Source organism: Lampris incognitus, chromosome 1, assembly GCF_029633865.1.
Source record: "Lampris incognitus isolate fLamInc1 chromosome 1, fLamInc1.hap2, whole genome shotgun sequence".
NCBI classification, from domain to species: domain Eukaryota; kingdom Metazoa; phylum Chordata; class Actinopteri; order Lampriformes; family Lampridae; genus Lampris; species Lampris incognitus.
This window is the reverse complement of record NC_079211.1, coordinates 146,064,441-146,086,441: the sequence shown is the minus strand read 5'-3', so window position 1 is coordinate 146,086,441 and position 22,001 is coordinate 146,064,441. Positions and strand designations below refer to the sequence as shown.

At 49.5% G+C, this 22,001-nt stretch overlaps 3 protein-coding genes across 3 annotated transcripts in view; 1 reads left to right on the top strand and 2 right to left on the bottom strand.

Annotated features, from left to right (window-relative positions):
• LOC130119633 (outer dense fiber protein 2-like) overlaps positions 1 to 14,341 on the bottom strand; it is a 32,451-nt gene extending 18,110 nt beyond the window's left edge. Inside the window, exons 1-10 of the mRNA XM_056288197.1 lie at positions 14,135 to 14,341; positions 11,583 to 11,711; positions 9,039 to 9,125; positions 7,579 to 7,703; positions 6,105 to 6,234; positions 5,845 to 5,976; positions 5,648 to 5,722; positions 5,486 to 5,557; positions 2,773 to 2,889; positions 826 to 996 (exon numbers count right to left, since the gene is read on the bottom strand). Of these exons, the coding sequence (XP_056144172.1) occupies positions 826 to 996; positions 2,773 to 2,889; positions 5,486 to 5,557; positions 5,648 to 5,722; positions 5,845 to 5,976; positions 6,105 to 6,234; positions 7,579 to 7,703; positions 9,039 to 9,125; positions 11,583 to 11,711; positions 14,135 to 14,227 (1,131 nt within the window). The 5' untranslated portion in view covers positions 14,228 to 14,341. The remainder of the gene's footprint in view (positions 1 to 825; positions 997 to 2,772; positions 2,890 to 5,485; positions 5,558 to 5,647; positions 5,723 to 5,844; positions 5,977 to 6,104; positions 6,235 to 7,578; positions 7,704 to 9,038; positions 9,126 to 11,582; positions 11,712 to 14,134) is intronic.
• A 591-nt stretch (positions 14,342 to 14,932) lies between these two features.
• Positions 14,933 to 15,549, top strand: si:ch211-51h9.7 (uncharacterized protein LOC558400 homolog; the record flags this gene model as incomplete). Its single annotated transcript, XM_056280215.1, is given in 4 exon segments — positions 14,933 to 15,088; positions 15,090 to 15,230; positions 15,233 to 15,306; positions 15,351 to 15,549. Coding segments are annotated over 4 exon segments (570 nt in total), but the record flags the coding sequence as incomplete, so codon positions are not given.
• Positions 15,550 to 15,655: 106 nt separating this feature from the next.
• LOC130108156 (protein SET) lies at positions 15,656 to 20,615 on the bottom strand. The gene is made up of 8 exons (XM_056275012.1): positions 20,112 to 20,615; positions 18,577 to 18,634; positions 18,290 to 18,432; positions 17,961 to 18,064; positions 17,698 to 17,811; positions 17,190 to 17,360; positions 16,576 to 16,710; positions 15,656 to 16,490 (listed from the first exon to the last, which is right to left on the bottom strand). Exons 1-8 carry the CDS (start codon positions 20,182 to 20,184, stop codon positions 16,467 to 16,469), a joined length of 822 nt encoding a protein of 273 aa, XP_056130987.1. The 5' UTR covers positions 20,185 to 20,615; the 3' UTR covers positions 15,656 to 16,466.
• Positions 20,616 to 22,001: the final 1,386 nt, after the last annotated feature.

The following is a 22,001-nucleotide window of genomic DNA, read 5'->3' as shown; positions in this document are numbered from 1 at the left end:
GCTACATGTTCTCACACTTGTGTTAAACATTTGTGAGCTTCCAGTTATTTTTTACATCGGTGTGAAATCATGTCACTTCCTGTTAGTAAATTAAGTTTTCCTTTTCCCTTACCAAAAAAAGGATATAAATATACTTTTTAATGAAAAACTTGCATAAAAAACTATAGTAATTTTGGGGAACTAAAATTGGACCTACAAGTACACTATCATTTTACTCTTTGGGAATAAAATTGGCCCTCTTCAGTTTAAAGAAGTAAATTTACAACTCTACATAAGATTAACTAAATTATACTACCAGTTAACCTGCCGGTGCTGAAATGTATACTTTTAGTTGACTTTAACAAATACTAAAAGTAAAACTTTATTTTTTAAAAGTATTCTCCAAAGTAAACAGATAAATGTATTTATATGATTTTGGGATACTTGAGGGTGACTTAAAATCATTTACAGTACACAAAACGTAAAATCACTGTAATTCAGTGTAAACCTCAAGTACACAATTTTCAGCGTGCAAAAAGTACAAGGTCAAATTTTCATTTAAAGTAGGGGTAAACCAGCCTATGTTATTGTTTCTACATTTTCCAAAGTATCGCGGCAAATAAATATTTCTTAAAGTCCAATTTTACCTTTGGTAAGTACAGTAAAAGTAAAATAAAAAAAGACACTCACTTATCTATAGTTTAAAAGAGGTATACTAAAAGTATACTTACATGAATTTATTTTTTGTAAGGGCTGTCAATGTGATAAACTAGCGAGATTGGTCCTGCTCTCCTGACTGCTGAATTGTGGGTATTGTAGTTGACTGTAGATGATCTTGACGCTCACCTTCTCCTGGAGCTGAGCGGAGAGCTGCCGGACAGACTCCTCGGCTCGGTCGGCCTGCTGGGTCAGCAGCGTCACAGTACCCAGGTCCTGTCTCTCCTTCCTCTGCATCAGCACCTCCTCTTGCAGGGCCTTCAGCGCCTCCCGCTGGCGCTCGTGCTTCTCCTGCATCCTCTGAAGAGATTTCCCACACAAAAAATGCTTTATAGTGAAAGCACAGTGGCCTCGGTAAGTCAGACGGACAGACTGACGGATGACATACTGGTCCGTATAGTTGAACTTTTGTATGTCACTCGCTAAATACTCGCTTAAAGATCCAGTCCAGTCATTTTAATTCAGTCAGACCAGTTTTATAGCGACACTAATGTCACCAGTCATTTTTTTGGAAGTATCATTTGATTTGTGATAAATGTTGTAGTTCCCCGTCTCTGAACACAGACAATTCTCAGGACGCCGAGTTCACAAGATTCTTCTATCTCGCTAACTAGGAGGATGTTGCTAGGCAACAGACCAATAGTCAGACCGACGATGACAAATCATTGACTGTCCAATCAAATCAGAGTATTCGATGATGTCATTTATTACCAGAAGCTGACTGGTTTTCTGAAATGGATTCATTATGTCGACAACCAGGAGGAGAGTTTCTCGAGGGCCTTCAGTCGTTCGTAATTCAATAAAAAACAGCAGTTTTAGCATTTTGTCTAACTTTACATTAACAACTCTCTGTCCGATTAGTTTTTGGGCTTTTTTTTTTTATTTTTTACATTTAGTAACAGTGAGGAGGCAGACAGGAAATAGGTGAGAGAGAGGGGGAGGGGTATGACATGCAACAAAGGTCACCGGCAGTTGCGACCATGTTCCCATGGCGGGAAGATGGCGGCGCAAACTCGCGTTTGTGGTGGCCTCACCCAGTGCCAGCTATGCAGCGCCTTTGTCCACGTCTGCGTCTAAGTTTGTGTCTTCATGTGGTTTTTTATTTTGTTCGTCGACTTTTTTCATTTGATGGCTGGGAGAGCTGGCGGTGGATCGGCTGAGAGAGCTTACGGCCCTGCCCGGACCTGTACGGCCCTGCCCGGACCTGTACGGCCCTGCCCGGAGCTACACCCGAGAGGAAACACCGAGGCGGTCTGGCGGCGGCCTCGCCTAACGTCGACTGTGCAGTGTTTTTGTCTGCGTCTGCGTTTGTGTCGTCGTGTGGAGTGCGGGGAGGTGTGTCGAAGGCGTCTGGCTGGGGGAGCCGGCATTGGATTGGCTGAGGGAGCCTGGTCTGCTTCGTCCGATGGGCCCGGGGACCACGCCCCCTGCCTGGAGCTGCGCCCGCGGAGGAAACACCGAGGGCGGTCTGGCAGGACGCGGAAGCGGGGCAGGCTAAGCTAACTGCTAGCCCATGCAGACCGGCGGTTCCCACAGTCCTCCTGGCTGGTGTTCCTTCTCTGGACAGTGGGTTTTTTGGACTGCGCTGCACTGAGTGGACTGTGTTGTGAACTGTTTGTGTTTTTGTTGCATTGTTCTCTCTGTTTTTGGGAAATTTGGACGTGTGTTGTTTGTGTCGCACCGCTGTGGGCTGGGAGAAACGAAATGTTGTTTCTTCGCGTACGCAATTACATCTAAGAAATGACAATAAATTGTTCCAGGTTCCAGATGTGGTACGGTCTGGAACCATTCGGCCACAGCGCCCCTATCTGAGAATGATTTCCAGCGAACTGGATCCTTCATTTGCTGTCGTTTTGAAAAGGTTCGATGTCCTTTTGTCTCAGAACAGATCAACTGTCACGGCTATTCTCCATAACGCTCATCAAATAAAGCATCTCTGTTGGAAAGAGCAGCAGCGCCAAGACATTTTGTTGCGCCCCTCCACACCGGTAATTGGCATTTGACCACGGAAAATCATTGGAAAGGCACACGGGACTCGTCCGTCACGTTGCTGCACACCGTCTTACTTTCACAAACCTGAATTTGGGTGGCTAGATTCCCGTTTTCAACCTCTTTTTTGAGCAGTTGAGATTGGAGATATTCACGGGTTGATTCAAGGATTCTGGAAAGCTCTTCGGTCGTCTTCACATTGTCCTGCCACATTAGAGGACAAAAAGGGTGAACGGGTTGACCAGTTCAAAGGTCAGTCACAAATATGACAGCGAAACCGTTTTTTTTACTTGTTTTACCAAAACCGATCAGCCAAAACATTAAAGCCACTGACAGGCAAGTGAATAATGATGGCAGCTGTCAATGGGTGGGTTGTATTAGGCAGGAAGTGAACAGCCAGTCCTTGAAGTTGATGTTTCAGCAGGAAAAATGGGCAAGCGTAAGGATGTGAATGACTTTGAAAAGGGCCAAATTGGGATGGCTAGACGACTGGGTCAGAGCATCTCCAAAACGGCAGGTCTTGTGGGGTGTTCCCGGTACGCAGTGATCAGTATCTATCAAAAGCGGTCCAAGGACGGACAACCGGTGAACTGGCGACAGGGTCATGGGCACCCAAGGCTCGTTGATGCACATGGGAAGTGAAGTCTAGCCCATCTGGTCTGATCCCACAGAAGATCTACTGTAGCTCAAATTGCTGAAAAAGTTGATGCTGGCTATGACAGACAGGTGTCAGGATACACGGTGCATCACAGCTTGCTGTGTATGGGGCTGTGTAGCCACAGACCGGTCAGAGTGTCCATGATGACCCCTGTCCACCACCAAAAGCACCTACAATGGACACGTGAGCATCAGAACTGGACCATGGAGCAGTGGAAGAAGGTGGCCTGGTCTGATGAATCACGTTTTATTTTACATCCTGTGGATGGCTGGGTGCGTGTGCATCGTTTACCTGGGGAAGCGATGGCACCAGGATGCACTGTGGGAAGAAGGTAAGCCGGTGGAGACAGTGTGATGCTCTGGGCAATGTTCTGCTGGGAAACCTTGGGTCCTGGCATTCATGTGGATGTTACGTTGACACGTACCACCTACCTAAACATGGTTGCAGACCAGGTACATCCCCTTCATGACAACAGTACTCCCTGATGGCAGTGGCCTCTTCCAGCAGGATAATGCACCCTGCCACACTGCAGAGATTGTTCAGGAAGGGTTTGAGGAACATCACAAAGAGTTCGAGGTGTTGCCTTGGCCTCCAAATTCCCCAGATCTCAATCCAAGCAAGGATCTGTGGGATGTGCTGGAAAAACAAGTCCGATCCATGGAGGCCCCACCTCACAACTCACAGGACTTAAAGGATCTGCTCCTTTATCTGGTGCCAGATAGAGGACACCTTCAGAGGTCTTGTGGGGTCCATGCCTCCACAGGTCAGAGCTGTTTAGGCAGCACGAGGGGGACCCACGCAATAGTAGGCAGGTGGTTTTAATGTTTTGGCTAATCGGTGTATATACACTACCGTTCAAAAGTTTGGGATCACCCAAACAATTTTGTGTTTTCCATGAAAAGTCACACTTATTCACCACCATATGTTGTGAAATGAATAGAAAATAGAGTCAAGACATTGACAAGGTTAGAAATAATGATTTGTATTTGAAATAAGATTTTTTTTACATCAAACTTTGCTTTCGTCAAAGAATCCTCCATTTGCAGCAATTACAGCATTGCAGACCTTTGGTATTCTAGCTGTTAATTTGTTGAGGTAATCTGGAGAAATTGCACCCCACGCTTCCAGAAGCAGCTCCCACAAGTTGGATTGGTTGGATGGGCACTTCTTTGAGCAGATTGAGTTTCTGGAGCATCACATTTGTGGGGTCAATTAAACGCTCAAAATGGCCAGAAAAAGAGAACTTTCATCTGAAACTCGACAGTCTATTCTTGTTCTTAGAAATGAAGGCTATTCCATGCGAGAAATTGCTAAGAAATTGAAGATTTCCTACACCGGTGTGTACTACTCCCTTCAGAGGACAGCACAAACAGGCTCTAACCAGAGTAGAAAAAGAAGTGGGAGGCCGCGTTGCACAACTGAGCAAGAAGATAAGTACATTAGAGTCTCTAGTTTGAGAAACAGACGCCTCACAGGTCCCCAACTGGCATCTTCATTAAATAGTACCTGTTAGAGCCTGTTTGTGCTGTCCTCTGAAGGGAGTAGTACACACCGGTGTAGGAAATCTTCAATTTCTTAGCAATTTCTCGCATGGAATAGCCTTCATTTCTAAGAACAAGAATAGACTGTCGAGTTTCAGATGAAAGTTCTCTTTTTCTGGCCATTTTGAGCGTTTAATTGACCCCACAAATGTGATGCTCCAGAAACTCAATCTGCTCAAAGAAGTGCCCATCCAACCAATCCAACTTGTGGGAGCTGCTTCTGGAAGCGTGGGGTGCAATTTCTCCAGATTACCTCAACAAATTAACAGCTAGAATGCCAAAGGTCTGCAATGCTGTAATTGCTGCAAATGGAGGATTCTTTGACGAAAGCAAAGTTTGATGTAAAAAAAATCTTATTTCAAATACAAATAATTATTTCTAACCTTGTCAATGTCTTGACTCTATTTTCTATTCATTTCACAACATATGGTGGTGAATAAGTGTGACTTTTCATGGAAAACACGAAATTGTTTGGGTGATCCCAAACTTTTGAACGGTAGTGTATATTTGAACAAAAATCATTGTATACATTTCAAAGTGGATAAACTGAGTTTGTTATAGATGCAGTTATGTGTAAAAGTAAAAGTTGGTAATTGGAAACCTTTTCAAAATCCAAATCCTCGGCAAGCTTGCTCGCTTCTTTCTCTTTGTTGGTGAGTTTGGCCGTAAGTTGCTGTAATGGAAACCAACCTTTCATTAGCGTTCCGTGGTCACCGATGAATCCACCGGCCGCGGTTGTAACAACGGCTCGCTTTTTACTCACAATGTTCTCCGCCTCCGCGTCCACCAGTCTCTTCCTCAGCCACTCGTCCTGTCCCGACGCCACCAGCGATTCCTTCTAAGGACGCAGGAACACAAGAGGGCCGTGTTTCAGGCACACGCAGAGAACTCCCAGGAAAGTAAAGTCAATTCAGACACGGAAAAAAACGGAAAAGAGGGACACTTGGGAAGGACGCTCGCCTCATGTTGCTGCCACTCTCTGAGGAGTTCCCGCAGGTTGCGGTTCGAGGCGTCGAACAACTCGATCCTCTCCAACACCGACTCCTGCTGCCTCCCGAGAGAGGCTGTGTCCCTCTTGGATAAGCGTTTCTCCTGAAAGAGCAAAACACGAATGGATGAGAAAAATTTGCTTTTTCACAATCCATTTTATGACCCAGCAAAACCAGTCCAGAACTACTGATGGCTGCACTCGACAAGCGCGGTCTCGGGGTCCAGTGTACCTTGGTGAGGCAGTCGATGGTTTGTGTGAAGGCTGCCAGCTGATTGGAGATCGCCATGCCGTCAAGCTCCGTCTCGACCAGCGCCCGGAGGAGGACGTCCGTCTTCCTGGTTCGGTCCCCAGAAGCCGCCCTGGGAGGACAAGGTCGGGTAAATCAAAGACCTCAACTTTCACTTCATATTCTCAAACATATTAAAGTCAGGACTGTGAGCTGGAGAGAATTAGGTTGTTTAATCTTTAAAAAACACATACACACACAAAAACAAAACGACAGCCAAACCAAAGTCCATTAACACAACATCCATCCATCATCCAAGCCGCGTATCCCAATTGGGGTCACGGGATGCTGGAGCCTATCCCAGCAGTCATTGGGCAGCAGGCGGGGGGACACCCTGGACAGGCTGCCAGGCCATCACAGGGCCCACACACACACACACACACACACACACACACACACACACACATTCGCACCTAGGGGCAATTTAGTATGGCCGAGTCACCTGACCTACATGTCTTTGGACTGTGGGAGGAAACCGGAGCACCCGGAGGAAACCCACACAGACACGGGGAGAACATGCAAACTCCACACAGAGGACGACCCGGGATGACCCCCCAAGGGTGGACTACCCCGGGGCTCGAACCCAGGACCATAAAAACGTAATAGGTTCAGTGTATATAGGCGGCATGGTGGTGCAGTGATTAGCGCGGTCGCCTCAGCAAGAAGGTCCTGGGTTCGAGCCCCGGGGTAGTCCAACGTTGGGGGTCGTCCCGGGTCGTCCTCTGTGTGGAGTTTGCATGTTCTCCCCGTGTCTGTGTGGGTTTCCTCCGGGGGCTCCGGTTTCCTCCCACAGTCCAAAGACATGTAGGTCAGGTGAATCGGCCGTACTGAATTGTCCTGAGGTATGAATGTGTGTGTGTGTGTGTGTGTGTGTGTGGGCCCTGTGTGATGGCCTGGCAGCCTGTCCGGGGTGTCTCCCCGCCTGCTGCCCAATGACTGCTAGGATAGGCTCCAGCATCCCCGCAACCCTGAAAGCAGGATAAGCGGTTTAGATAACGGATGGATGAAACACTGCTGAAATACTACTACTACTTTCGGCCGCTCCCGCGTGGGGTCGCCACAAACATGTTTTAATTGTTACCACTTCTAAAAGCTAAAAGACGTTCATATTACTGGGAACAGGAATGATTTTCAACGGTGAATTCTGAATTTATTTATCGAATTTAGAATTCATTTTAAGGGCCACTTGTCCAGCGGCTCCATGGGAAAAGTCTACTTTTGTCACGAAAGTCTGTGTGACAGAAGGCCTGTTAAGCGGCCGTTCTGTTTTGAGCCGCTGGTCGTGTTCGTGCCCCCTCCACAGACAGGTCAGAAGGATGTGTGGTCTTTCCATTCGGGTCGTGGCTCGCCGCTACGCTCAGCACACGGCTACCACGCTGTCGTACACCAGCCCAGTGAAGTGGCCCCCCCGGCTTGCCTCGGCGGGAGACGACGGTCGTTTTCTTGCTCCCTGTCGTTCGGGTTTTCCGATATGACCACCACCTCCACCTTCTGCTCCTCTGCACCCTGCTGGTGGCGCCGTTCCTTCGTCCTCATGGTGGACTGATGGATGGAACAGATTTTTTTTTTCTGATAAACATTCAAGCTTTGCATTTCTAGACACCCAAAACACTAAACACTGAAGGGGGGAAACTCAGAGAGCCATGAAACCAGAGTCACAGTCCATGTATATGCAAACCTACATGGCCAATAAACATGATTTTGACTTTCTCAGTGGCGGCTGGCCAGTACAGGGTGCTGGGACGCCGCCCCCTTCAAATATCAAGAGACGAAAATCTACTTAAACATGTTAAATATAATGTACTTGTATAATAATGATGAAATAAAAGTGTTTTTCAGTCTGTCAGCAGCATTAAATACTGGTTCAAATGGTGTTTGGTTGGTTTCTGTCTGAATACATATACTTCCTGGGTGAGGGGCGCCGGCCAAACCAGACCTTATGTAAGCCCTCAAACCTGTGGCGAGCAGGTGACCTGAGGCTGCTGTCTGATTGGTTGCTTCAGATTTTCCAGGGGGCGCAGCTCTGTGCTGCCCCAGACACCCCCACTTTTATTGGCAGTGAACTGATATTGTTTTAATGTTTTTTGATCTAATGTGATTGGGCAATTGTCGTGGCTGTCAATCATGTTCACACCCACCACCACGCCTCGTCTCGACTGTCAATCATCCACCGTCTACGAACCCTGATAAAATCTATAGGCTACACTGTCCTTCTTCATAACTCTGTGACTGTGTGGACACTAAAGCAGCTGTCAGGTGTGCTGCGCCAAGCTAAATTGCGACACCCCCCCCCCCAAATTTTTTAGCACCAGCTGCCACTGCTTTCTAAATATTTTCTCGGCATTTTTAAAACAGCTTAATGAACCAAGTATTAATTACCCCCCTTTTTCTCCCAAATTGTATCCGGTCAATTACCCCACTCTTCCGAGCCGTCCCGGTCGCTGCTCCACCCCCTCTGCCGATCCGGGGAGGGCTGCAGACTACCACATGCCTCCTCCCATACATGTGGAGTCACCAGTCGCTTCTTTTCACCTGACAGTGAGGAGTTTCACCAGGGGGACGTAGCGCGTGGGAGGGTCACGCTATTCCCCGCCAGTTCCCCCTCCACCCGAACAGGCACCCCGACCAACCAGAGGAGGCGCCAGTGCAGAGTCCAGGACACATACCCGCATCCGGCTCCTCACCTGCAGACACGGCCAATCGTGTCTGCAGGTGAGCCTGACCAAGCCGGAGGCAACACGGGGATTCGAACCAGCGATCCCCGTGTTGGCAGACAACGGAATAGACCGCTATGCTACCCGGACGCCCTAACCAAGTATGTATTCGATAAACCGCTGAGGTCATTTTACTGTCTGAAAACAAGACCAGCTGCTGTACCTCGGTGGTTGGGGAGTCTACCTCCATCATCAGTCGATCGAGCTTCCTCCCACGCTTCTCACAACAGCCGTACCGCTCCCCGCCTTCCTAGAGTTCCACCAGCAGAGACAAGTTCATCACACACACACACACACACACACACACACACACACACACATCCCATCATCTTACTTTGTCCATGAGAAACTCATAAATAACACATATTACAGAAGCATTTAAAGTATTTAAGTCACTGATGGACAAAACAGTGACTTTATCTGAGAGGATCAGCGACACTTTAAAGGTATCAAGTGATGAGCTTCAGTTAATTCTGGTGATGTGTGCAAAAGGACAGATAGGCTTCTGTGGCGTGGGTGGGCACAGAGAAAATCAGGTGGGCCTAGCCCGTCCAAGACCAGTCCTACTTACTAGGCTCTGAGGCTCGTATGTTAACTAAAATAGGCCGTTCCAACTACACTTGCCCGAACGGACCGCGGTTTCATCACACAAGCCTCATACATCTTCAGAGGTCATGTTACAGGCGACCATTACCAGCGTCACATAGCCTGGCACAGCGGACACACACACACACAGACACACACACACACAAACACCACACACAGCTGAGACGCAACAGCATCATTAGTCAAGTGTATGGATACAGGTACACACAGGCCCACTGACACCAGGGGAACACCGGGTCAGTGGGCCTGAACTCTGGGTCAAGAGACGGTCCGCCGCCGCCGCCGCTCTGTCAGCCCTCGGACCGCACGACGATGGACGCTGTAGCACCGCCGGAGCAGGGGGACCCGCGCGAGCCCGGTCGGGATTGAGGTCCAGACTAGAAAAGAGGTTCACATACACACCACAGTGGTTTGTAGGGGTGTAAGAAAATATCGATACACGCGAGTATCGCGATATTACCTTTTGTGATACTGTATCGATTCTCGAAACCACTACATCGGTTTTTTAGGTTGAGGGTTTGGGCTGTTTAGGGTCCCAGTATGTGTTTTTTTTTCCCCATGTAAATCTGATGTGTAGTATGTTCAGATAATTGAATAACGAGTTTATCAGCGTTCCACGGACAACTCCAAAGACTTACAGCTGGGATTTGGGAATGATGGCAAGTCTCTAATATGAGTGAATTTTGGTGGACCCTTTTAATAAGACTATATTTAGATTAAATAGTGTGTGGGAGAGGAGAGCTCTTCTACTGTGTGCAAATGGAACAAGCGTTGCGTGTGCGTTATGGCCAGTCAGCGACCTGTGCACGGTCGGGACCCGGGGGGGGGGGGGGGGGCCTTTGGAGATCATCTGGTGCTGGGCACGAGCGAGACACACTTGAACATAGCCCGGAACACTCCCACAAGAGTGAACGACACGGCATCTGGGTAGCGAAGTGGTCTATTCCGTTGCCGACCAACATGGGGATCGCCGGTTCGAATCCCCGTGTAACCTCCAACTTGGTCGGGCGTCCCTGCAGACACATTTGGCCGTGTCTGCGGGTGGGAAGCCAGATGCGGGTATGTGTTCTGGTCGATCAGGGCGCCATTTTGGGGGGGGGGGGAATAGCGTGATCCTCCCACGCGCTACGTCCCCCTGGTGAAACTCCTCACTGTCAGGTGAAAAGAAGCGGCTGGCGACCCCACATGTATCAGGAGAGGCATGTGGCAGTCTGCAGCCCTCCCCGGATCGGCAGAGGGGGCGGAGCAGCGACCGGGTCGGCTCGGAGAGCGGGCTGACTTATCAGGTACAATTGGGGGGAAAAAGGGAGGGAAAAAGAATCCAATTGTACACCCAACAAAAACTATAGCCAATAAAGAATTACTTTGAAATAGGCAACAGAAAGAAAGAAAGCCACTTTATTCTGACGTTGTATTCTTACAACGAATTTGTCTTCTGCTTTTAAGCCGTCCTATTGTATAGGAGCAGTGGGCAGCTGCTGCAGCACCCGGGGACCGACTCCGGTTCTTCTTTCCATTGCCTTGCTCAGGGGCACGGACAGGAGTATTAACCCTAACATGCATGTCTTTTTGTTGGTGGCAGGAAACAGGAGCACCCGGAGGAAACCCACGCAGAGAACATGCAAACTCCACACAGAAAGGACCTGGGACGGCCCGGGGTTGGAACCCAGGACCTTGTTGCTGTGAGACTACAGTGCTAACCACTGGGCCACTGTGCTGCCACTATAGCCCCAATAAGCTACTACACTCCAAAATAGTAAATTAGCTTACTTTGGATGATGACAGCAGGAGGTGACTGGGCTTGGTGCGGGTGGTGAGTTAAGAACGACGCCTGAACTTGAGAGGAATTCTCTTCCTCCTGCTCTTCACGTCTTTTTGTGACAAACTTAAGCAAACGGCTTTGTTTCGCCATGATTTTCATCTTAATGTGCATTAAAAGCAGCTGGCTAGCTAGTGGAAGGTAGGCTAGTGTTCCTCTGTGCGGGGTGCGGGCTTACCCATCATCATCATCATACGGTGACCAAGAAGCACGGAACAAGAATTATTATTGCTCCCTTTTAAAAACTACGGCTGAGATGTCAGTGAGTGAAAGTACAGTGACCTGCCACTTGTATGCGCCCACATTTCGCCGGGACGACACTTTTCCTGGAGGGATCCACGGGCTTCGAGCCTTCAACCTGTCGGGGGAGCGATGACTCTCTCTGGCCTCCGTCACATGTGGTTCTCTCATCTGCTTAAACAAGAACAGGAGAGGGAGGTTGGTTTGTCATATTTAACATGAGGGCATGCAGGATATTCTTACACTTTGACCTCCATCTTACAACCATGCAGAGAAGGCGTAGCTATGCTTTGCAGTTCCATTCTAAATTCCACTGGGCCCACGGCCACCACCAGTCCATTAAAGACCATGAAAGAATTAGATGAAAATTAATTCAATCGTTCATCTTCAGCCGCTTCTCCGGGGTGGGGTCACGGTGGCAGCAAGCTAAGTAGGGCACTTCAGACGTCCCTCTCCCCAGCAACGCCCTCCAGCTCCTCCTGGGAGATCCAAAGGCGTTCCCAGGCCAGATTGGACATGTAGTCCCTCCAGCCAGTTCTGGGTCTACCCCGGGGTCTCCTCTCAGTTGGCCATGCCCGGAAAACCTGCAAAGGAAGGCGCCCAGGCGGCATCCTAATCAGATGCCCGAACCACCTCAACTGGCTCCTTTCGACACGAAGGAGCAGAGGCTCTACTCTGAGCTCCCTCCAGTTGTCCGAGCTCCTCACCTTATCTCTAAGGCTGAGCCCAGACACCCTACGGAGGAAACTCATTTCAACCGCTTGTATCCGCGATCTCACCCTTTCAGTCACTACCCAAAGCTCATGACCATAGGTGAGGGTTGGAAGGAAGACTGACCGGTAAACTGAGAGCTTTGCCTTCCGGCTCAGCTCCCTCTTCACCACAACGGTCCGGTACAACGTCCACATTACTGCTGATGCTGCACCAATCCGCCTGTCAATCTCCCGCTCCATCCTACCCTCACTCGTGAACAAGACCCCGAGATACTTGGAACTCCTCCACTTGAGGCAACAACTCATCCCCAACCCGGAGGGAGAAATCCACCATTTTTTGTCAACAGAAAAGGAATTCTTCTCCCAAGAAAAAAGTTTGTTTTCAATGATGTCACGGTGTTGCTATTAACTTTTTTTCAGCCGAAACTGTTTTCTGACCTCAGTGCTGGTTACCTGCTGGATAACACTTGGTCAATGACAAATGAATAGAAGTAGAATGTGCACATCATGAAAAACTATAAATCAGGTGCTGGACCAAAAAGAAAGAAAACTAAAATGAAGATAAATGAAGGCCTGCATACTGTAGCTCCCAAATATGCCATTTTGATTTGAATAAATGGCATATTTGCGAGCTAGTGTGCGAACATTAATTTATCCTCATAACACTTTGGTTAACAACATCTAATGCGGAAATTTTTTTTCTTTTGTACAAGTGACATTTTTAGAGAAAATGTTACTTGAGTCGATAATTTATTTCGATTGTCCACCCATCCATCCATTCATTACCCGAACCGCTTATCCTGCTCTCAGGGTCGCGGGGATGCTGGAGCCTATCCCAGCAGTCACTGGGCCGCACCCTGGACAGGCCGCCCGGCCATCACAGGGCCCACACACACACACATTCACACCTAGGGACAATTTAGTACGGCCGATTCACCTGACCTACATGTCTTTGGACTGTGGGAGGAAACCGGAGCCCCCGGGGGAAACCCACGCAGACATGGGGAGAACATGCAAACTCCACACAGAGGACGACCCCCAAGTTTGGACTACCCCAGGGCTCGAACCCAGAACCTTCTTGTTGGGCCTCTGTGCCGCCAACGTATGTATACTAAAGTATAGTGGACACTTGCAAATAACTTTTGAGTTGGACTACAGTATGTTAACGTCTACAGTTTATTTACAGCATACTGACCAATTCAGTTTTATGAGTTCTGTTTATAAGAACACTTAATATGCACTTTAGTTTATGTTAAGGCTTCAGCATTGCAGTCGAGTTCCGTGTTTTCTGTGACACAGCAAGAACACTTAATATGCACACTTTGTTTTCATGTGATACGGCATCTACATTTCAGTTCAGCGTGTGTGGTGACACAATAAGAATAGTCGACAGGCACACTTTATTCTTATCGTTTCAGTGGCCACGTGTGCTATTTCACAGAGGATTTGGGGAACGTTTGCATTCACAACATTGTGAGACGGCGACAGATGTAAAGAGTGACTAGCATTAAGAGCCATTCTGCAAATCGCCATTCTGCAATGTTGTGATTGTGAACAGCACACATGGCCACTGAAACTCTAGCTAAGGGTCACGCCCATGTTTTGCATATGAAACTGATCGTTGGTTTCGGTCGTTGCGCCAATGCATTGTTTATCAAAGGTTGGGGACCTCCATCCGAGGCTTCAATATAACCAGGCAAGAACTGTATTTTGGGGGTACGCGGCTATTAACACTTCTTTTAAAAAGTAGCAACAACTTCAAGCAGACTTCGCAAGAGCAGGAGCCCTGCAAAACGCAGCATGCCGTCATCATATCCGCCGCGGGTCGCGCGTCCTAACGCCGATGCCCCCGGTGGAACCAGACCCGAAGCGACGCTTCACCTGCAGGCTCTTGGGGCTCCTCCGGTGTACGTGCACAGCTGTCGTCTCCGGGACGTGGACGTGGACCGACGGCGACGGGTCGCGCGTTTTCATCGTTGGAGGCGAGTCCGACGTCCGGAAGACTCGGAAGCAGCGCCGCGGTGGTTTTAAGCCGAGGGCGACGACGTCGCCGCGGGGAACACGCGAAACGCCACGGCAACCTCCCGATTTCCGGACTCTTTCCGAGAGGAACGCGGTTACATCGAGGCGCGACCTCCGATTGGCTCGTTCGTAACGGGTCGTTCTGCGATTGGCAGACGCTCGTTCTAGACGAGCGTTGCCAGTAGCAACGCACAACAAGACAGCGTTATTTTCAGTTCCTTGTTCGTATGTATGGATAGGGACGATATATACATCCGGAAGACTTGATTTATGTAAGTTTTAGCGGCGGGGCATTCATCATCGTCAGGTTTTTTTTGGGGGGGGGTTTTGCGTCTTTTGTTTGGCAGCGCTCAGAGCGGAAAAAGTGTGACCGGACTTCCGGTCTTTCGTACTTCCTGTTATTGCAACCTCGCGTCGAGAATTTACACGGACTACTTCGCCGTAGTTCTTCACAGCGCGTCGCTCGCCCGTTAAAACACACGGTGCAGATGTAAAGCAGTTTAGCGCCACACCACAATAGCCGCCAGGAAGCCGCATATCGCCCGTTGTCGGTGTGACGCAGCACCCGAGGTCGGGCGCAGTGATACGGAGATCAGTTCACTGGTTTCCTGTCAGGCGTCCACGTGGGTGTGCAGCGATGGCGGGGGGGGGGCGCCGAACGCGCGGCTGTTGAAACAGCCGGGGCAGATTTTCAGTTTTCGCCCTTTTTTTGCCTGTTTTTCCCCCCCGGACGGGCTGAACGACGCCTGTGCCGCGGGGGGGGGGGAGCGGACACCCCTAATACTGTGCAGGGCGTGCGGACACGAGTTGGCCCGACGAGCGAGACGTCAAGTATATCCCCGGCCCTCTGTCGCTGTCCGACACGCTCATCGGGGACAGACGCGTCCACGTGCAGGTTCCGGAAAACCCGCACGGGCGTCGGTTCGAGGTCATCACGTTCCGGAGGGCGGCCGTCACACTAGGCACTTGCCGCCCGACAAGGGCTCCTCTTGGTTTCCGGGATACTCTTGGATGGTGGCCACTTGCCCTCGGTGAGAGTATGAGCGAGTTGGACGTCAAGGTTTCACGCTTTGAGATTCCCCGCACGGCTGAAATCGCATGAATGTGCACCCTCCTCAGGTTGGGCTTTTCAGCCCAGTGACTGGCCAGACACCATGACAAACACAAAGCTGGGGGAGTCGGAGCACACCTTTCTGGCCTTGATCACTCATCGATTATTAAGAGAAGACTTTGCATCCAGTCTGCTCATGGTTCCAAAGTCTTTCACCCGCTGACGGGAGGGAGGCTGTACTCTTGCTTTGTCCCAGGGCCGCCGGCGCTGCCGCTCCTCCTTTCTTATAAATAAAGTTTCGTTTCCCCCATTTATTCTGACAAGTCCGACACGTTTATACACAGTTAAGTTTTATTGTAACAAAGCAAGTTGTACACCTCAAATTTAAAACAGTTTTTCCCCCAGCGGAAAATGAAAGGGTGAGTAAATGTAAATTTCACGAGTTAACAGGTAATCCTTCCCATGAAGCAGTGGGGGCCAAAATTTACAAGCTGTTTTTTTCTCATTTTGTTCTCTTTATTAAAAATGTCATTTCAAATCGCATGGATATCTGTAAAACAATACAATGAAGAAAAAAAAAATCCATAGAAATGGTGTCAAAATAACCACTCTCTCCAATAACCCAAGCATACTCCCCACCACCCCCCTCCCCAAACATTACAGGTGATAGGAATGAGCTGGTACTCGTTAACCACATAGGGGAAAAATAAGTTTAAAGGGATCAACACCCGAAATGAAAAAAAAACAAACAAAATAAAACAAAAAAAACAAAAACAAAACAGTTCTGCTAGCGCTAGGTCACTACACCATGGCTTTAGTAAATTTACCACACAACCTTAAACAGGAGGAAATTGGTGTAAACGGTCTTTCAAATTCTACTCAGGATGCCGTGCTGATTCTATTTTTGTACACGTTTTTATTTTGAGATGAGTTAGGGGATGGTACTCACAATTGAGGGCAAAGGGCCATTGGCTTTAGATGAAGAACATAACATGGCACCAACAGGTGATGGGCTTCAGAATGGAGGATGAAGCGCACACACGCACACACACACAAAAAGAAAGACTTTGCTCCCGATCATGGGTGGAAAAACCAAACAGGGAAGAGAAGGTTGAGGGGTCTTGGTAGATAATGTCAATTTTAGTCATCTTCGCCATCATCGTCCTGTAAAAACAAAAGATTTACAGTCAACATCTTAAGGAGGAGCAGCCAACTGGGATGAAGTATCACCCAGAGTACATCACCATACCTCTCCATCTTCTCCTTCATCCTCCTCATCTTCTTCTCCATCTTCATCCCCTTCCTCATCTATGTCCTCCAGGCCTTCTTCATCTTCATCATCATCATCTTCACCTTCACCCTCTTCATCATCCATATCAGGAACCTGGACATTAGGAATACATTAAGGCGCTTGTTTGCTTTTCAGCCACAAGTCATAAAAATTAGTTCCCTCTCGTGTTGGAAATACATTTAATGTTAAAATGGCTGGCAGATTCTTAACCAAATAAGTTATTGTTACCCACAGAACACCGATTATACACCCATCTGTCCTGGAAGGGGGATCCCTTCTGATGCACATTCAAACCATTTTTCTAATAATTAATTTGTTTCCCCTAAGGAGCATCTCCTCAGAATCAAGGGTTTCAGGACAGGATGTCATCCAATGTCTTTACGGTATCTACCCATTTTCCCCACTGTGTGAATGTATAGCCCTCCATGGGACTATACAAATGTTGATCATTATTTAAGCAGAAAGATAAGGTTAAAATTATATCCAACCGGAGCAGCTGAAAGTAGTAGTAGATATATCTAACCACCTACAGATAGGTGTACATAAGATAAACTACAGTAGTGTGAACATACCAAGTAGTACTGCAGAGGGTTTGGCCAGATGTCATCCTTAATGACTTCTCCCAGCTCATCAGCCCCAGCATCAGCATGGTCAGTGAACCAAGTGAAGAAGCTCTCCGGTTCTTCATGTTGCCTCTTCCTCCCCGCTTTGTTTTGTGTCTGGCTGGAGCGCTTGGTCAGATCCTTTAAATTCAACAAAATAAATAAAATCAAGCACATACAAAACTGTTTGTGTATAACCAAGTCACAGAACCTGGTGTATCCCACACCATAAGGATGAGTGCCTGAAAAGAAAGCTGCCATGGGTGAACCAACAAGAAACATGCAACAGGAAAATGTGAAATTAAATTCAATAAGAGGCAATATTAATTCTTCTGAATTTCTTTATACAATTTTATTTAATAAAAAAACTAGCAATAGAATAAAGCCAAAAACTAGTCATAATGAACACAGTACTAGTGTTATAAGCAGAATTGTGTGTACAAACCAATTTATTAACAGTTTATGCATTTAAAGTTACCTTTCCCGATTTCCATTTGATCTCTGTTGACTTTGAAGATGGGTCTCCGCTCTCATTCAGATGAAACTCTTTGGAAAGGACTTTGTTTTCGAAGTACGGATTTTCATCAAAATACTAAAACAGAGTTTATGACAAGGCAATCAATCAATCGAGTTGCATTTTTCATAGTGCTTTTCTAGCTGCAACAGCCACTCAAAGCACTTTACATGTGTGTAAGATTTCAATCACTTGTAATGTATTTGTCAGAGGGCAACCATACTCACAAAATCTATTCTGTAGCCTGACTTGATGTCTTCAAACTCTGTCACCTCCACTCGGCTCAGGTAATGAAGTGCCTCCTCGTCTTCCTCTCCCAGTAGGGCAGATACTGCAGGGACAAATAATCTCATAGTCAGCACTTGCCCTGTATGGCTACAGCTACTTCTAACCCAGTTCTCACAATTTCTTAAGACACATTTGTTGGGTGCTGTCAAGTTTCTTTGAACTACTCCTATCAATGTGCTTTAAACGTTGTATATTCTACAAACGTGCAGTTTTTAATCTTCAGATTCAAGCACCAAACGGACCTTGAACCTTTGTGGAAAAAGCTCACCTTGTGGATGGTTGACAAACGTGGTGACCCAGAAGTTTGGGATTTTGGCGATCAGTTCTGACCTCTTCTGAAAGAACGGCTGACGAAGTTTATTGTACTTTTGTTCTACTTTTAAGATCTCTTCACTGGCCTGCTCATTCAACCTGAGGAACAAACAATTTAAGATAAACACATTATGAGGGTATATACACTGATCAGTCTGACACTTATGCCACTTCTTCTGTAGCTCGTCAGTATGTTAGAAAATATAACAAATGCCTGTGCTTGTTTGGGAAACATAGGGTTACCTATCAATTTCATTTTGAACTTCGTCAATGTGTTCGATAGCTTCCTGTTGCTCTTTCTCTGCAAAAAAAAAAAGAAAAGAGAAGAAGAGCAAGCGTCAGTAATAAAACGAACCACGTACAGATCCACGCTATGCATCTTAGAACTGAACAAAACTAACCCAACCTGATAAATAAGGTGGACAGTGCCACCCATACATTGAGCTACCGACAGTTATAAAAGACAAAACATTTGCTCCATCTTAAATGAACACACGTGCTCGCGTCCTATTCATCGCAGTTTACCCCCCCCCCCCCGCTTGGATTGCTGAGCGGTTTTTAGGATTTCGTGTACTTAACGTTTCCGAGTCTACCCTTAACTATACGTTGTGCGCTGGTGCTCCACTCATCGTCCCGCCGCGGTGCTAGCCGAGTCATCACGCCGAGAACGGGTTTCCGTCCATCTTCTAACGTCTCCATTGTAACATGTGCCGAAAGTGACGCAGTGTGTTGTGGGACCGTGTTTATTTAAACAACGCAAGGACATCCTGTCGGGGGGGTAGTGGGGGTGACGCCGGTGTCCAATGGCAACGCACCGCGCGGCTCGCGCTTCGTCTCGGCTCGCGCGCCGCCGCCGCCGCCGCGAAGGCCGCGTGGTTTAAATGTGGGACGCACGCGCCGGGGTGTGCGGAACAACACCGCGCCATCGGTCCCGCGACACCCCGGGGCCGCAGCGCAAGTCAGCCCCGGGGTGGGGGGGAGGTGGAGGCCCGCGTCGGGCCCTGCAGCGACGGGACCCCCCCCCCCCCCCGGTACGGTGGAGCGGGGCCACCGGCTGGCTTCGGGGGGTTTAACGGTGACGGGAGGGCTTGCGCCGAAACATGAACGTCACCAGGTCCGCGTTAGGTAACGACGAGGGGGAACGGCGTCGTTAGCTTAGCTTAGCCGCTTACGGGACAAACGAGACGGGCTAAGCTAACGCCGAGTTCCCGCTGCGGCTTGTGTCGAGGCGGCCGGGCGGAATAAAGCAACGTTGGGAACAGCGGCGTGGCCGCGGCGTGGGCCCCCCCCTCCTCTCTCTCCTTTTTCCCATTTTTTTTTTTTATTATTCACCCGGGCCGCTAACCAGGCCGGCCCCGTAACCGCGAACGGCCGCTCGTCCGCGGCCGTTCCGGCGACGCTTACACGTTAGCTAGCGTCGGGAAGGCGGCGCGGCCTCCGGAGCCCCGGCGTGAGCCAAGCAACCGCGGCGGTGGCAGCGTGCTAGCAAGCCGGGCTACACGCCACAGCGCGGACAAGGCAGGTGCTAACAAACGCGTTAGCCGACAAGCTAACCACGGCTGTCGCCCGACACGTAAATGTACGCACCGAGCCGCCGCAGCCGCGAACAATCGGAGAGGGGAGGCCGCCTCGGCAAAAACCGAGCCGACGCGCATTTTATCCCCACGCCGAGTGATTTCCTCCACCCTCCCCGTCCGCCGCCACGGCGACGCAGTTGTTTTCCTGTTGAGGAAGAGAAGTGAAAAATGGCGGTGAGCAGGAGGCCGCCATGCCCTTACCGGAGGTTTCGTCCGCTCCGTCGTGGTTCGAGTTCAGCTCCTTTTTACTCACTTTCGCCGCCGAGGCCGACATGTTTGCTGCGGGCTGGTGGGTCAGAGACGTACGGGCGGGATCCTCTGGTGGTGGTCGGGGGGCGTCCTGCGTGCTGCTTTTCCTCACACGGCTTTCGGGTTTCCACGGAAGGTCCGGCGCGCAGAAGCCGACGGCGCGTGCTGCTCTCCGCACAACAAAGTGAGCGAGACGGCGCGGACCCGCTCACGCGCTCCTTTCATTACGAACGCGCCTCGCCGAACGGGGGCACGGACGAGCTCCGCCTCTCAAAATAGGTCTCCCGCCCGCTCGAGAATTAAGGCTCTGCGACGCGCGATTCGCCCCAAATACGAGGCGAAAGGCGAGACGGGCGACGGCTCGTTTTATTTGGTCGTCGTTTTCCCGTCGATTCCCCCCCGTTTTTATTTGGCGGTCCGAACGTTGACAACGCACAGACCGGGGCCGGGATCCATTCGGCGGGGGCAGGAGTCTTTGCACTTGCGCACAACGGAGGAGCTCGCTGAATGTCACCGCGAGCCGCGGCGCAGTTGGTCGAAAAGTGCCGCGAGTCACAGCCCCGCCGCTGCGCTGCCGCGGTCTCGTGTCGGGCACGAGGAGAGGCACGCAGAGCGACCCGAACACCTTTTACCCCTCCACCGACCCCCTTTTACCCCCTCCACCGACCCCCTTTTACCCCCCCACCGACCTCCTTTTACCCTTCTACCGACCACCTTTTATCCCTCCAACCACCTTTACCCCTCCGCCGACCACCTTTTACCCCTCCACCCACCTTTTACCCCTCCACCCACCTTTTACCCCTCCACCGACCACCTTTTACCCCTCCACCCACCTTTTGCCCCGCCACCGACCACCTTTTATCCTTCCACCGACCACCTTTTATCCCTCCACCGACCACCTTTTACCCCTCCACCCACCTTTTACCCCTCCACCGACCTCCTTTTAGCCCTCCACTCACATTTTACCCCTCCACCCACCTTTTGCCCCTCCACCGACCACCTTTTATCCTTCCACCGACCACCTTTTACCCCTCCACCGACCACCTTTTACCCTTCCACCGACCACCTTTTATCCCTCCACCGACCACCTTTTACCCATCCACCCACCTTTTACCCCCCCACTGACCACCTTTTACCCCTCCACCGACCACCTTTTATCCCTTCCACCGACCACCTTTTATCCCTCCGCCGACCACCTTTTACCCATACACCCACCTTTTACCCCCCCACTGACCACCTTTTACCCCTCCACCCACCTTTTACCCCTCCACCCACCTTTTACCCCTCCACCGACCACCTTTTACCCTTCTACCAACCACCTTTTACCCATCCACCCACCTTTTATCCCTCCACCGACCACCTTTTACCCCTCCACCGACCACCTTTTACCCTCGACCGCCCTGCAAACCAAGCCGTGCCGAGTCAAATTGTGAGAATCAGCCCGTGAGGAATTGGTGATGATTAGTCATGATGCAACGTGCGCGATTGCGCAAACATCTCCGTCAATGAGCGGTGCAAAAAAAAAAACCGACGGTAAACACCAACAACTGCGGAAAGGAGCGCTTCGTCCTTACTCAACTGTAGACATGCTGTTTCCATTTAACTCTGTCCTGTTACCTTGAGCTCACGCACCCCTGACGCACAGGGCAGCAGCTAGAAATACAGGTGCGCCCGAAAGGAAAGCTTTCAAATGCGTTCTAATACACCCAAAAGTTTAGATTCTGTCAGCACCTCCTCTGTGCCACCCCTGCACCCTTTTTTTTGGCATGACTGGAATGGGTCGGGGCTGTTTGTGAGGAGACGCATTCTTGTTCTCAACATCCTCCTTGCATGAGGAGTCGC